Source organism: Nymphalis io, chromosome Z (genome assembly GCF_905147045.1).
Source record: "Nymphalis io chromosome Z, ilAglIoxx1.1, whole genome shotgun sequence".
Classification (NCBI taxonomy): domain Eukaryota; kingdom Metazoa; phylum Arthropoda; class Insecta; order Lepidoptera; family Nymphalidae; genus Nymphalis; species Nymphalis io.
In genome coordinates, this window is record NC_065918.1 from 10,979,054 (window position 1) to 10,993,803 (window position 14,750).

Here is a 14,750-nt window from a genome sequence, read left to right on the forward strand (position 1 = left end):
GTAATGATGAGTACTATAAATATGTAACACATTATTTTAAGTATCTGTATTATTGTTATTATTTGTCTTTAGTCTTTATTTATTCAATTACATACTATTAACGTATTATTTGTCACTAAGATAACTGACGTAGACCGTGTTCACACAAGGGTATCAAGATGAGATGATGGCCATTTTTTAGTAACTACTTCTTATAGTTTTGATATATTCCTAACAGGATCATCAATAGTTTTCGCAGCACTCGATAGTAAAAAATATATACCTTGGGTTAGGTGGTGAAGAAATTAATAGAAATAAATTTTAAAATCGATTTAGTACTTTTTGAGTTTATCGATTAAAAACAAACAGCAGAACCGACAACCGTTGGTGTAGACGTTTTCTGGAGTGGAGACAACGCCTTGGCAAACGTAGCGTAAGACGCCCTCCGGCTAGGTGGATTGACGATATACGACATACGTAGCGAACGGAGATTAGATTGAGAGAAGATCTGAAGATCGAGCTCAGCGGCGTGCCATAGGAGAGGCAAATGTTACCTCTTTATAATATTAATATAGATATGGCTGCCTCGTTGGTTTAATGGCTTGATGTAAGGAGACCCGGAGTCCCTGGGTTCATTTCCCAGGTCGGGCCAATAAAAAGTTATTGGGTTTTTCTGTCAGAAAATTCTTAGTAGCAGCCCGGAGTCAGGAAGTTGGAAGTGTGTTCACTGCCGTGCCTCGGAAAGCACATAAAGCCGTTTGTCCTGCTCCTGAACTCTTTCCGGTCGTGTCGGTTTGCCGTCCCATCTGATTATAAGAGCTAGGGAAAAGAGACTACCTGTGTTTGCGCACACACTTGTCCACTATTATATCTCTTGCGCAGTTGGCTAATCTCTATTTTAATATATTATATATTATCATTAGTATTAAAACAAAATCGATAACAACATCTTTAATATAAAACAAATAATAGAACTGAAATATCTCTGCAATTATACAGAATGTACCGTTAATCTTAAAAAGTTAAATGAAATTAGGAACTTATTCTTATTATCATATCAAATTAGTAATTTGCTCTATATTATGTATGAATAAAGTAAGGTATTTCAAGTTCAAGATACTTCATTTTTCTATGTAAGTATATTATTTAATATGCAACTTGATATTCTTCGTAGGAGTGTCCGATGTACTGCGTTCTGCGTGCTTTTTTGTATCCTCACTAAACCGGTTCGATTTGCAAACTTCACAAGATTTTTTTCTGTCATCTATAAATAATATGTTTGGTTAGGTTTTCATTTAATTGAAAATTATTTTTTTAGACCATTTGGTATGTGTACCTATTATAATTATAAAAATGTACAACTACGTAGTATTGTAATGATACTTGAGTTTGTTAAATAAATGGATATTATAATTTAACTTTAGGGAAGGTAGACCAACAACCTATAATCAAGCGGCAATTCTGCTAAAGCTAATCAGCCTGCGTCTTATAATATATATAAGGCTGCCGCTGCTGGCCTCATCACAAAAGAGCGTGATCTAAGCACCCATGATTTGATTGATTCTGATCTTACGGTCTACAATTATGGACGAAATTATTATGAACCAATAGAGACACAAAAGTCGGGTGGAGTCAGGATCACCGACTATTTCAAATGCAGAAAGATCAAGACCAGTCTTTGAAAACGTTGATACTAAAACTTGTTCCGGGAGCAGTGCAGAAACCTTAATCTCTCATGCCACTTATAATAAGAGAGTGATTTGGTGATATATTAATAGGCGAACTTTGTTTAGTTATTGAAGATTATATGTTAATTTAAATATAACTAAAAATGTTTATGAGCGTAATAAAGTGGCTGAACGCTATATATAGTATATACCCGGTTTGCCAGGAACCCACATTAGGACCCACTTAGGGCAATGTGGGTCAAAATAATTATTAGGTTTTTCTAATTTTTCCATAAAATTGCTTTTTTTATTAAAGTTTGTTTTTAGTTTTATAGTGACTGATACATGTTAAATACATACTTACAAAATTAAAATGTGTGTGTTAGATAGTCGTTTTTATTATACCACAAATGATAACGTACCCGCTTTGGGCTACGTTGCCTTACATAATTCACAAACGATACTGTAGATATATGCGAATCCCGCCTGATGACGCTGCCGAGGTCATTTGGGCCAACATTAACAGGACAATTCGAAAAAAAGTAGTATATGCGAACGTAGAAGGATTTTAACGCCCGTCTGTTGAACCAAACGCTCGCGAATATTTTAAACAGTAAAGATGTTAACCTAACAACTTGATATTATAATAAAAATTTAAAATATAATTCAAGCACATATCCGATGTTACAAATTATGTGACAGTTTACCTAAAAATGCTTATCTTGATTTCTAGATCTACTTATAAATATTTGTTGGTTTCTCATCATGTTGATATAATCATTGCAGAAATTAAAAAAAATTATTTACCAGATTCTAGATAAATGGATTTATCTAGAATCTGGTAAATAATTTTTTACATACATATTTATAATAATAATACATCTTTGAATCATTTAATCGTTTTAGGCATAAAAACATGAAACAGACAGATAAATGGACACTGTAAAAACTATAATGAATATTTAACAGTTTTATGACAAAGTTTCTGTTTTTTTTTTTTCATAAAATAAATTTAAACAAAATGATAATGTAATAAGTAATAATTTCTTATTTTGATTGCTAAGTGTATCAAAAGTTCAGATGTTATCATTTCACGAATCATCGAAACTTGAATGTTATTAACATATTTGTATTAAAAAAATCAGTTTAAGATTTTTGTCAAGTTCCATGTTGTTGTAGCTTTTGTCTGTAGCTACCGATAAAGAACCTTTATTGGGCTATATATGTAAGTATATATTTAAGTACCAACGAGCCGGTTGGTAGATACTTGCCTTTCACGCCGAAAGTTGTGGGTTCGATTCCCACCCAGGACAGATATTTGTGTGCGTGAACATGTCTGTTTGTCCTGAGTCTGGGTGTAATTATCTATATAAGTATGTATTTACAAAACAAAAATAGTATATGTAGTGTATCAGTTGTCTGGTTTCTATAGTACAAGCTCTGTACAAGCTTAATTTGGGATCAGATGGCCGTGTGTGAAAAATGACCCAGGATACTAATAGTAATAATATAGACTTATAAGCTACTTTGATATGTCACAGATACTAATGTATTCAATTAACATACCCATAGAATAGAACATTAGAATAGAACTATAAAAAATAAATTGTTAACTAGTAATGGATAATAAAATAATATTCTTCTAAAAGAATTTCGGCCACAGCGGCCAATCTTAAGGACGCCTTGCCATATGAGTATACATAATTATAGCGCACAACTGTGTGTGGAAGAAACTCATATGGATTTGTTATCTCTGACTCTCGTACCCCGTTGGGACGTCTATTCAGCCGGTGCATTAAAAATAATTGAGAGAATTGGAGCCATTAAAAATAGCCATTATACCAAGGAGCCACTCGTCATAACTTGTATACTAATAATATAATAAAAATGTAATGTAATATAAAAATACAAAATAACGATACATAACGCAACACTCACGTAAATATATAGAACGTAAAAACTATGCAGGAACCACAAGCCGATGATTCAACACCACAGATAACAATTATGTAGCTAGCTATTAATAGATACTTTTATTTATAAAGATAAGACTAAGAGTGTACTAACATATTTCAATATATTACACATATTTTTTTAAGTTATAAGTGGATACTTGACTGGTATGTGTGTTAATGTTAATATTATCGTTCTAGTGTACAAACATCTACAATAATGTATTAATTAGTATTTTATAATATGAATATATATTATCTGTGTCCTATATACTAATACTAGCAAAAATATAGGTCAATTTAGTGCAAGTTTATTTTTCTTAATTCGTATAAAATCATTCAAAAACCAATGTCTGCCTAAATCTAATAGTAAGATAGTGAAGCAAAAAAAACTGAACTGATAAAAAAAAACATACCCATAAAAATCTACATAATCTCAGTGGAAACTAGAAATTGCAATAGTATACAAATTTTTACCAATATTAAAAAAAACACCTAAATTCAACAAACTGGAGACCAATTCTACTAATGTATAATGGTTACGATAGTCCCCGATTCTATACCGATCCAACTTCGACTAAACTGCTATTGGATCGTTGTGTTAGCGGAATTGGATAACGGTTAAACGGCAAGGATGTTTCGAATTGATTGCGATAAAGTGACAATTTCTTAGTGGAATTGGCCCCTGAAAATGTTAGCGAGCAGCAACGACTAACGAATAGAATCAAAACCAAAAACTACTTCTTATTTATTACTATAGATTTCCTTATGAGTTACTATTTATTACTGAATGTTAAAAATAATAACAGTTTATGTAGAAATAATTTTGATGATATTTGTACATTATATGTTCAGCGGTAATTCTGACTGCTCTATTTAAAGTTAAAATGTTTACAGTATTAATACATTATGTATACAATGGCGTTTCACCCGTCACCTTTACAGGTCTTGCGTTAAATTACCAGAAGAGTCCAGTAATCGAATCATCTAATTGTTTAATAGAAAATGTTTATTTAGATTTTTATTTAATATTATAAGCGCGAATATGTTTTTTTTTGTTTATTTGTTTATTACGCTTTCACGTCAAAACGATACTGAACCACGTGTGCACAAATTTAACTTAAAACACTTTTCAACTAGCTGTCATTGAATCTGCTTTACCTGACCACAAACAATTGAGCATATAAAGAGACGTCAATATAAATCAATAAGCTTCACGAATCTCGTGAAGTCAGTTGAAAATATTTTTGGTAACGCCAAGATTACGGAATATGGAGAATTACAAGCCTTATTACAGCGTGAAATCGCTAGTAATAAAATAATAAAAACTAAAGTATTAAATCCACCATGTAAAGAATGGATAAATAAAAATTTAATCACATCAAAAAATAAAAGAAATCAACTGTGGCATGATCTAAGACAAGCACCTGAAGACAAATAGCTATTGAAGGAATTGAAGCAACAAAAAAGCGCTGTTTTCACAAACATACAATCAGCTTAATGTCAATATTATTACAAAAAATTTAAAAAAATAATCAAAAGTATCCCTTAAAAATGTGGCAGCTTATTAATAATTTAACTTGCAATAAAAACGATACCTATTATATACCGTCAAAACTACAATCACCTTGTATGCTGACCGATATTAAGGAAATTTGTGACTGTTTTAATTCATTTTTCTCCATAGTAGGAAGTGAACTTGCCAATAAAATTATCTCCAAATTTCATAATAATTAACCATAAACAATTACAATGTGCAAGTCAACAAGCAAAGACAAACAGCTAACAAAATTAGAAATTGGTTAATAACACGAGAATTATTAAATATAAAATGGACAATAATTATTTAATAATAAATAAGCTTATTCATAAATAAATACACACATTATATATACATACACAAACACACATATCATATATAATAAATATACGCACACCAATTTAAAAACTTCAGATAAATCTAATGTTTCACCTCACTAAGTTATCATTACTTTGTATACGCACTATATTTTTTACTAGACTAATAGGGTAGTTCACCACACAAAATATTCATACTTGTTTGCACTATACTGATATTATTAAGTTATTGTAACATTCATCGTATTATTATGTACGCCTATTCGATTTAATTTTTTACTAATTGTTTTGTAATTTTCTCTATAAGTGATTTAAAGATAAAATCTATTGAAAAATTAAATGTCTCTAACCGTAACCGGTCTAAATCGGTTAGGTAAGTGAGCGTTCATCATGAAATTTTGCATACACGTTGTCAGAGTACATAAAAGGCAGGTTAATACCTCCACCCCCGTCACACAAGGGCGAAGCCGCGCAGCCGAAACAGCGGACAACAAATAATAAAAAAACACAATGATAAACAAACTTTAACACGACAAATTTTGACTAATAAGACAAAATGAACACATTTTATATTAACTGTGTTATGCAAATTGGTTTGGACTGGATTATATTAAAAACATAATTTTTTTTAAACTATTTTTACGTTAAGGTAAGGTAAGTATATATTTCAAGGGCAGTTAAATTTGTAATTTAGCTAAAATCTATTGGCTCTACAGCGTGAGTTGTTTCAAAGGACTAGTCACATCATTTTATCTCACTTATATATTATAACGAAAAAAAAAACGTCATCGAATAACCGTTGTCAAATTAAAAAATAATATTTGATCTTTTTATTATGGTTATCAACCAGATATATAATAATAACACTTAAAAATAAAAAAATAAAATTTACGTAAGTCTTATTTTATATTTTTGATTTGACCCGTTGTGTGTATGTGTTGTTGATATGACCCACCAAGCATTTTTTTATCTGTATTGATAGCAAAGAAATAACATTCGCGTATTGTTAAAATATAGGATACGATTTGATTTTCATTATCACATTAACATGTTCTTTCACACTACAGTGACAGGCCATGAGAGATGGACTAGGCTGGTCACAATGTAGAAAGACTCAGATGGTGAAAAGGTCTGGCTTTGGTCTGTCATAAGGATTAATCTATAAAAAGTAGCAGATGGATACGAGACAAATCTAAACTTATTGAGATTTTTTTTTGTGAATAATTCTTTTCTATAAGAGATAAATTTAAAAAGCAAATCCTTATCTAAATACAACCATTTGAACCAAATCGTTAGAGCCATTTCGGAGATACTCTAAGTAAATGTATATATGTATATTCAAAAATTGCTCATTTAATATTAAAAGATAAGATTTATTACTATATAATATATTATAATAAATGTATTTTATTATACACACTTACTGCCATCTCTCGTCATTTATCAAAAACAGAGTCAATTTTATAGAGAAAAAGGTAAAACGCTATAGCGCCATCTATAATTATTTACCAGTTAACAAAGGTCGTGGTCGTAGGTGAAACGAGTTATTTAATATTTTTTATATATATTTTAAATTCTGTAATAAGTAGAAAATATACAATAATACATCTCAATCGAAAAAAGAATTTAGTGCAAAGTAAATAAAAAATCTTAATTTTCGGAGATAATTTAATTATATAGTATACCCATAAAATATGGTAATAAATCTTTAAACTGTTCCAATTCTCGCATAATCAAATTGAATGCCTCGTTGGTCTAGTGGCTAGATATAAGACCGCAGACCCCGAAATCCTGGGTTCAAATCCCAGGTCGGGCTAGTAAAAAGTTATTGGGTTTTTCTGTCGAAAATTCACGTTAGTCCGTTGGTCCTGCGCCTGAACTCCTTTCGGTCATATCGAATTATGAGAATTAGGGAATAGAGAGTGCACCTATGCTTGCGCACACTCATATACTTAAATATGTCCTTCGCAGTTGGCTAATCTCTCTTGAGATTGACCGCCGTGGCCGAAATCGGTCAGGTGGGTATTATTAATTATAAGGTGTAGCTGTATTATCTGACTTAAAAACTAAGGTGTCTTATAAAACTGGTTTAAAAATTAAAATAAAACACGTTTAGTTTGTTTTATTGTTGGCTCATTTTGAATTTAAAAACTTTCCTTTAATTCCCTCGCTTAACTATGATTTAGTATTGCAACTAACTGACAAATCAGAAAAGAAATGGTAATAATATATATTTTTTTAAATAATTGTATTAAAATAGCTACTTAGGTACCAATATTATAGGAAGGTAACATATTTAGTTTTACATTTTTAGCTAATCCAAGAAAAACATTTTTACATCATTTTTAGTTCTCAGCCACCTGTATCAAGTGAGTTCCCACCACCGTTTGCAGGCCATGGTCAATACCTGGCTGCAGTGCATACTGCACTATTTCGATTCGCTGCCTCCTCTTTTCGGTTCCATCGCTACTTCTACGATTACAGTGTACTGCATTCTCAGAATTTTAATTTAACAAGCTATGTCAGTAGTTCCGGCAATTTTAATGAGATCCTTCTTGACCAGAAAACCTACTCCACCATATTAGAATTGGTCAGCTTTGCAGAAGTAAAGAAAGTTACGGGACTATAGAATTATTGTATTATCCCATTGAATTAGTTGGAGCTTTAAAATTTTCGCAAGTGTTGGTACTCATCGATAATGTAGTCTGATTAATCAAGTCTTGCTCTGAGGTCGGAACTTGTCAAGTTGTTTCGAGCAGCTTTATATATGACTCAGTTTTTCAGGGAATTTTATATTATAACTGTGGGAGAGACTTGATGTATTGCGTTAGGGATAGGTATTTATATTCAAATAGTATAGAATATATTTATAACGAAAATTAAAAAGTATAGTCAAAGTACGTAATGTATCTTTTTAACGTTCTTATTTATGGGTGCATTTTCCAGGATAGAATATTTAAAATAAAAAAAAAATCTTAATTTTGTTTAAATAAAACAATTTAACGAACTGACTGGCTGACTTCCTAAATAAATAATTCCTTTCATAATGTATGACTAAATCTAGCTATAGCATTAATAATTATTATTTTCTCTGAACTCATTTACAGTTGTAACGGTTCGCAAAAATCAAAGCGTGCAAATCATCATAATGAACTTCGCGTATCGCAATCCATAATTCATACCAAACGTGTTAATTATGGAAGCTCTCTTCATTCTGACGGTGGTGACGACAGTGTACACATCACCAATTTGCTCTATTTACTGTGAAATCCTGTGAGTTAACTCCCAATTACCAAAATTTATAAATTGTACCGATTATAAAAAACCAGTGTAGTACGAGGCAAAACAAGTTAGCCTCGTAGGTTTTATACGACTAGTGACTTACAACATAATAAACTTGATTGTAACTTACTTCTTGGCTCATCCAGTATCAAACGAAATTATTTTAAAATTATTGCTCTTTTATAATGTAAACAAAAATATTGAATATCGTATAATACCTTCTATTATACCTACTTCAAAAAAAAAAATTAATTCGAAATATTGTTTTTTTTTTAAATTATCCACATGAACCCAAATATTGCATTTGCAGTTTAAGTACTAGAAATAGTTATTAGAGTCATAAAGTTATATTTCGATTATTTTAATTTGATTTAAAGTATGATGCCAGGATTTTTGTGAACTCTGATCCCACCTCCAATAGCGACATGTGATCGTTCGATTGGTATTTGGTATTGCTAAACACATCAGTTTAACACTAGTATATTTACTTGGTGGTAAAGCTTTTTGCAAGCTCGTCTGGGTAGGTATCACCCACTCATCAGTTCCGGTTTGAATGGTGAGTCAGCCAGTGCAATTGCAAGCACAAGGAACATACCATCTTAGTTCCCAAGGTTGGTGGCACAGTGGCGATGTAAGCGATGGTTAATATTACTTACATCGTCTTTTACCTTACGGTACCTTTCTACCGTTATCATCAGAGTCATACGTAGTTTTTTAAATAATAATAATAATAATAATGTCCCCCAGACCGATTTCGGACACGGCGGCCAATCTCAAGAGAGATTAACCAACTACGCAGGAGATATTATAGTGCACAAGTGTGTGCGCAAACACAGGTGCACTCTCTATCCCCTAACTCTTATAAACCGATGGGACGTCAATCCGTCACGACCACTTCGTCACGATATAAAATACAATATATATAAATAAGCTATTTTAGGTTGCTTTTTTATTTAGTAACGTTTTGGGATTGTATCTACTGGCGTTTACGAGGTATCTATTAGGTTTCTAAATATAAATGTAATACCTATGGCAACACCAATGTTGTCTATTTATTTTAAGAGGCGTAATAATAGGCTAACCGTGTCTGATGACAGAGATTGATGAGACGTAATACTATGCCCAAGCGCCTTTGTTGAGACGTAATATTTCGCCGTATTTAGGTTTTTAATTCTGTAAAATAGCTAATTTTTTTTTATATTTATTTTCTTTTCTTAAAGCACGTGATTTTTTTTTTAATGACTCAAATTAGTTCTTTATTTTACTATCGCTTGTTAGAATTCTTAATGTTGTCTCATATTTTTTTGTTTTCGCTAATATAATCTTTATTGTTTGATTTAGTGATCTAATGTTTAAATATCACATATATGTGCTAAGACAACTACACAATACGAAGCCCTTTTGCGCAAATCATAAACGGCCGGTCATCTTGATATCAAAATGATTGGCCATCTTTAATATAAAATTTTATTGAAATACCATAGGTACCAAATGTTTAAACAAAGCTACTAAATTAATACTAAATGCTAGTCGCATTTTAAAGCTGATCTGTCACTTTGTACAGTCATTCTGAAGCACGCATATTTCGTCCATCGTACTATAGAACTGACCTAATAAAAAGTAGCTCGTATTGATAACGAAAAAAGTCCCGCAAGGAAAGGGATAACGATGAGTATGGATCAAATAGCAAAATATCCTTATTATACAAAATAAACTCCATGTAAAAAACAGTGTCACGTTGATTTAGATTTTAAATCACCAATAGAGTATTTGCCACATTATTCATCAATTCATAATTATTATAATGAATTAGAATTAAGAATAATATTAAGATAATTATCCAATATAGTAAAATATATCAGATTCATATTTTTGGCTATACCAATTTGCAACAATTCTACTTATACAATTTTATAATTTTCCTACTACTATAAATAATAACTTAGTGACTTTTTAAGGATTGATTGACAAATTTCGCTTAAAATTAAATTATGTAATAAATATTATAATTTGGACTTAACTTCAAAATATAAAAACAATATTTCTAGGGCTGGGCTACACTAATCTGCAGGGTACTTGATTTATTTGGAATTGTACTCAATAGCCTTTCTATTGAATTAAAAAAGGATGATTTTACAAAAAAAAAATCTAGGTTTTTTTTTTTTTATAGAATAGGAAGGCGGACGAGCATATGGGCCACCTGATGGTAAGTGGTCACCAACGCTCTTAGACATTGGCATTGTAAGAAATGTCAACCATCGCTTACATATCCAATGCGCCACCAACCTTGGGAACTAAGATTTTATGTCCCTTGTGCCTGTAATTACACTGGCTCACTCACCCTTCAAACCGGAACACAACAATATCAAGTATTGCTGTTTTGCGGTAGAATATCTGATGAGTGGGTGGTACCTACCCAGACGAGCTTGCACAAAGCCCTACCACCAGTAAAAAGTATATAAGGTAGGCATAAGATGGCTAATATCCTGGATTCAAATTATTTTCTTTCCTTTAGGGGACATTATGTTTATAACATAAGCAAAGAAACGTAATTTTTTTTTATTACAGGTTCTCTGGTGACAACGTACAATGGCAATCGTATTGTAAATGTTTCTTGGACGCTCATATCAACGTAACTACAAATTTACATCAGAAACAAAGTTTATATAAGTTATTATTACAAAGTGTCTTATTAAAAACCAAATCTGTAAATCGCCATGAACTATTGTCGTGGGACAATAAAAAAACTACAGCAAACGTGAAGACACATCACAACAAAACTATCGACTCTGCAATAGAAAACAATGTTAACCGCTACCCACGTAATCTCGAAATTTTTACTAAATTAATGAAACGACACACTGAAACAAATAGCTCGGAAACAAAAAAAAGATATTTTAATAGTAATAAACGAAAAAAATCAGATTATGTATCTTTTCACGCTTTAATTCTAGCAACAATAAACGTTAAAGCTAAATTACCAAAGAAATGGTCGGATGAACGGGTAACAAGTAAACAAACAAATACTACAGAATTAAATAAAAACAACGAAACCAATTACATTTTAGACACAGATAAATACGGAATCAAAAATATGAGAACGATAATGGGATTAGAATCGAATATTGATGCCGATAATGTAAATAATGTTTCATCAATATATGATGAAAAAGTGAAAAATATTGCACCTTCTGAAACTCGTACAAGAAACCATACTGATATAAAAAATATTATCACCACAGATGATTTCTTATCATATAAAAATTATGACACAACTCAATCTATCGTGCCAAAAGAAAATTTTACCAAATTAGAATTAATAAATGACTTAATTACTACAACCGAACCTTCTTATGAAATGTATTTTTTAAATTTTAAGAACAGAAATAGCAATGCAATAAATGAAGCTATTAGAAAATTTAATAAGGGTCTAAAATATACAGAAAAAAGAGGAAATGTTACATTCTCTTCAGCTAATAACGTCAAAAGTGAAAACAAGACAATAAGAAAACACAACGTAAATCGGTCACCTCCTTTAGAAAGTACCACTAAAAAATATATAAATAATATTTCTATTGAAGCCTCACAGAATAAGAATCTGAACAGAACAGAAAATTTTGGGAAAACTATTAACAATACTTTACAAATGCAGTTTAATAATGTATTAAATACTAGTGACGTGACATCAACGACAAAAAACGAAGATGTTTATGATTTTCATATGGATTACCCACAAATACTTAATATAACAGCAAAAAATCAAATCAACACGATAAAAAGGAAAAATAAACGATTAAAAACAAATCATTTTCGTGAAGAAACTACTACAAAAAAATACATTAATAAAACACCGTTTAAATTTCCAAACCTTATACTTTCGATAAATAGCAAAAAAAAACAGAACATTAACGAATATGCCGATATTTTTCAAAACGCTGAAAGTCCGTATCAAAATAAAACTAGAATGTTCGATAACAATGATGAAGTTTTTACTGTTTCAGCTAATGACATCAATATTAATTCTAAAGAACTAAATATTAACTCGATTAATAGTTCATCGGCAATTGATTCTCCAAAAAAAATAAATAGCAATCGTATTCATTACCAGGAGAGGGAAATACCGATTATTAGAATATTTAGTCATGAATTTCCAAACGATACTGTTATCAGTGTCATTAATGGTACTGAATTTTTACCAAATAAAGATTTTGTAAGGTATGAAACCAATATACGAGAATCAGATCAAAATGAAAACACAAAAAAAATAGATAATTTTAACAGTTTGAATGAAGAAAATATCAATAACAACCTTTTAAAAAACAAATTGTTGCCATTCAATAAAACTATTATTGGCAGATTATATTTTATTACTGGCCGTCAAGCAATACCGGCACTATTTGTACAAAAACCAAATGGAGACTTACATTTGGGCTTAAACATATCAAATATTTAAAAAAAAACTAATTGTGTTAAATAAAACAAAATTACTACTCTAAAAACTTCATGTTACTTAGAAGTGCACTTACAACAATAATATAATCATAAAAAGGTAGGTATTTTAAAACGAAAACGTGTAAAACTTGGATTAAGTTATAGATTAATAAAAATCTTTATATTCTAAGCCACTCTATTATTTTTTCGTAAAAATTAATAATCATATTAACAAAAATAACAAAGAAATATAAGCAACATGAAAAATTCAGCAGAAATTATTGCTCATTTATTTTAAAAATTATTCTATTCCGACCCGTTGTCGTCCGTAACGACTCTGGTTAAACACACACCGACCCAGTCGACGGGGTCGAGGTTCATTACTTCCGTCGAAGCTTAGGCAAATAACGCTGTTATATAGCACACAATGTCTTCCCTCCCAACGTCGACGGTATCCTAATGCGAGATCCTATCTCACAGAAGGCGCCCTAAGGAAGCGCCTATTCCTAACCTAGGAGTCCCAATATCCAGCTTGAATATTTTATGATATGACGCTTTCGGGACCATTATGGACAACAGAAGAATGAGTTCAAATAAAATAAATAAATTTTATTTACATAAGATTTAAGCGATGGTTAACATTTACAATGCCAATGTTTATTTTATTAACGGGCGTTGGTGACCACTTACCATCAGGTGGCCCATATACTCGGCCGCCTACCTATATTATATAAAAAAATAATGATTATATTTCATTATAACATAATATAAATGATCGACACTTTCTTACTTTTTAAAAAAAAGATGTTTTAACTAATCGTTTGGTATCGTATCGGTGTAACATGATATTAAAATACTCTTCAATGATTATCATTTTAACATAATTGAACGCATAGCATTTCTCAATGGACAAAATATTATTTGTACCATTAAATAATATTAATTATTTACATAAATATAAACAAAATGTTAACAAAAAAAAGACATTTTAAGAAAAAAGAAAATCTAAATGTTCAAAACTTGCTGAGAGGCTCATTTCTAATAAATAAATCTTTGTTCTTATAATTTTTTATTACCTATAGAACGTTTAATAACAAGGCCGTGAATTGATAAATTCAAATATAAAATATATTATTCCAACCACTGCACTCCAATCATTGTACAACTTGTCATTTTCATTGCATATCAAACAATTAATGACAGTTATGTCAGTTCTACACTTGATTATTTCGGATGTAAAATGTGTGGCCTCAGCTATATCAGCACTTTGGAAAATACTTAAGCAGTCTTCATATAAGTTGATTGTTTTTTTTATTTAATTAACAATATTATGTTAATTAACACTTATATTAAAAAATATAAGAACAATAATAACTGTATATAAAAATAAGTTTCAGACGTAATCGTTCATTTTTTACTTATAAAAGACAACATCATAGACAAGGTATTCAACAAAACTTTTTCGAATAATCGATGCATTCATAGCGATTTTAACTTTTGAAAAATATAAATATCATAATAATCTGAAATCTGAAGTCCATTTATTTGTGATTAAAAAAATTCATATTACCTACGTAGTATA

The 14,750-nt window shown here is 30.6% G+C and overlaps 2 protein-coding genes across 2 annotated transcripts in view; one reads left to right on the forward strand and one right to left on the reverse strand.

Moving 5' to 3' along the window:
* Positions 1-14,750, reverse strand: part of LOC126780773 (amyloid beta A4 precursor protein-binding family B member 1-interacting protein) — a 273,890-nt gene that overhangs the window by 69,737 nt on the left and 189,403 nt on the right. The gene's annotated exons all lie outside the window — the stretch shown is intronic.
* LOC126780778 (GATA zinc finger domain-containing protein 4-like) lies at positions 8,604-13,311 on the forward strand. The gene is made up of 2 exons (XM_050505477.1): positions 8,604-8,728; positions 11,306-13,311. Exons 1-2 carry the CDS (start codon positions 8,652-8,654, stop codon positions 13,188-13,190), a joined length of 1,962 nt encoding a protein of 653 aa, XP_050361434.1. The 5' UTR covers positions 8,604-8,651; the 3' UTR covers positions 13,191-13,311.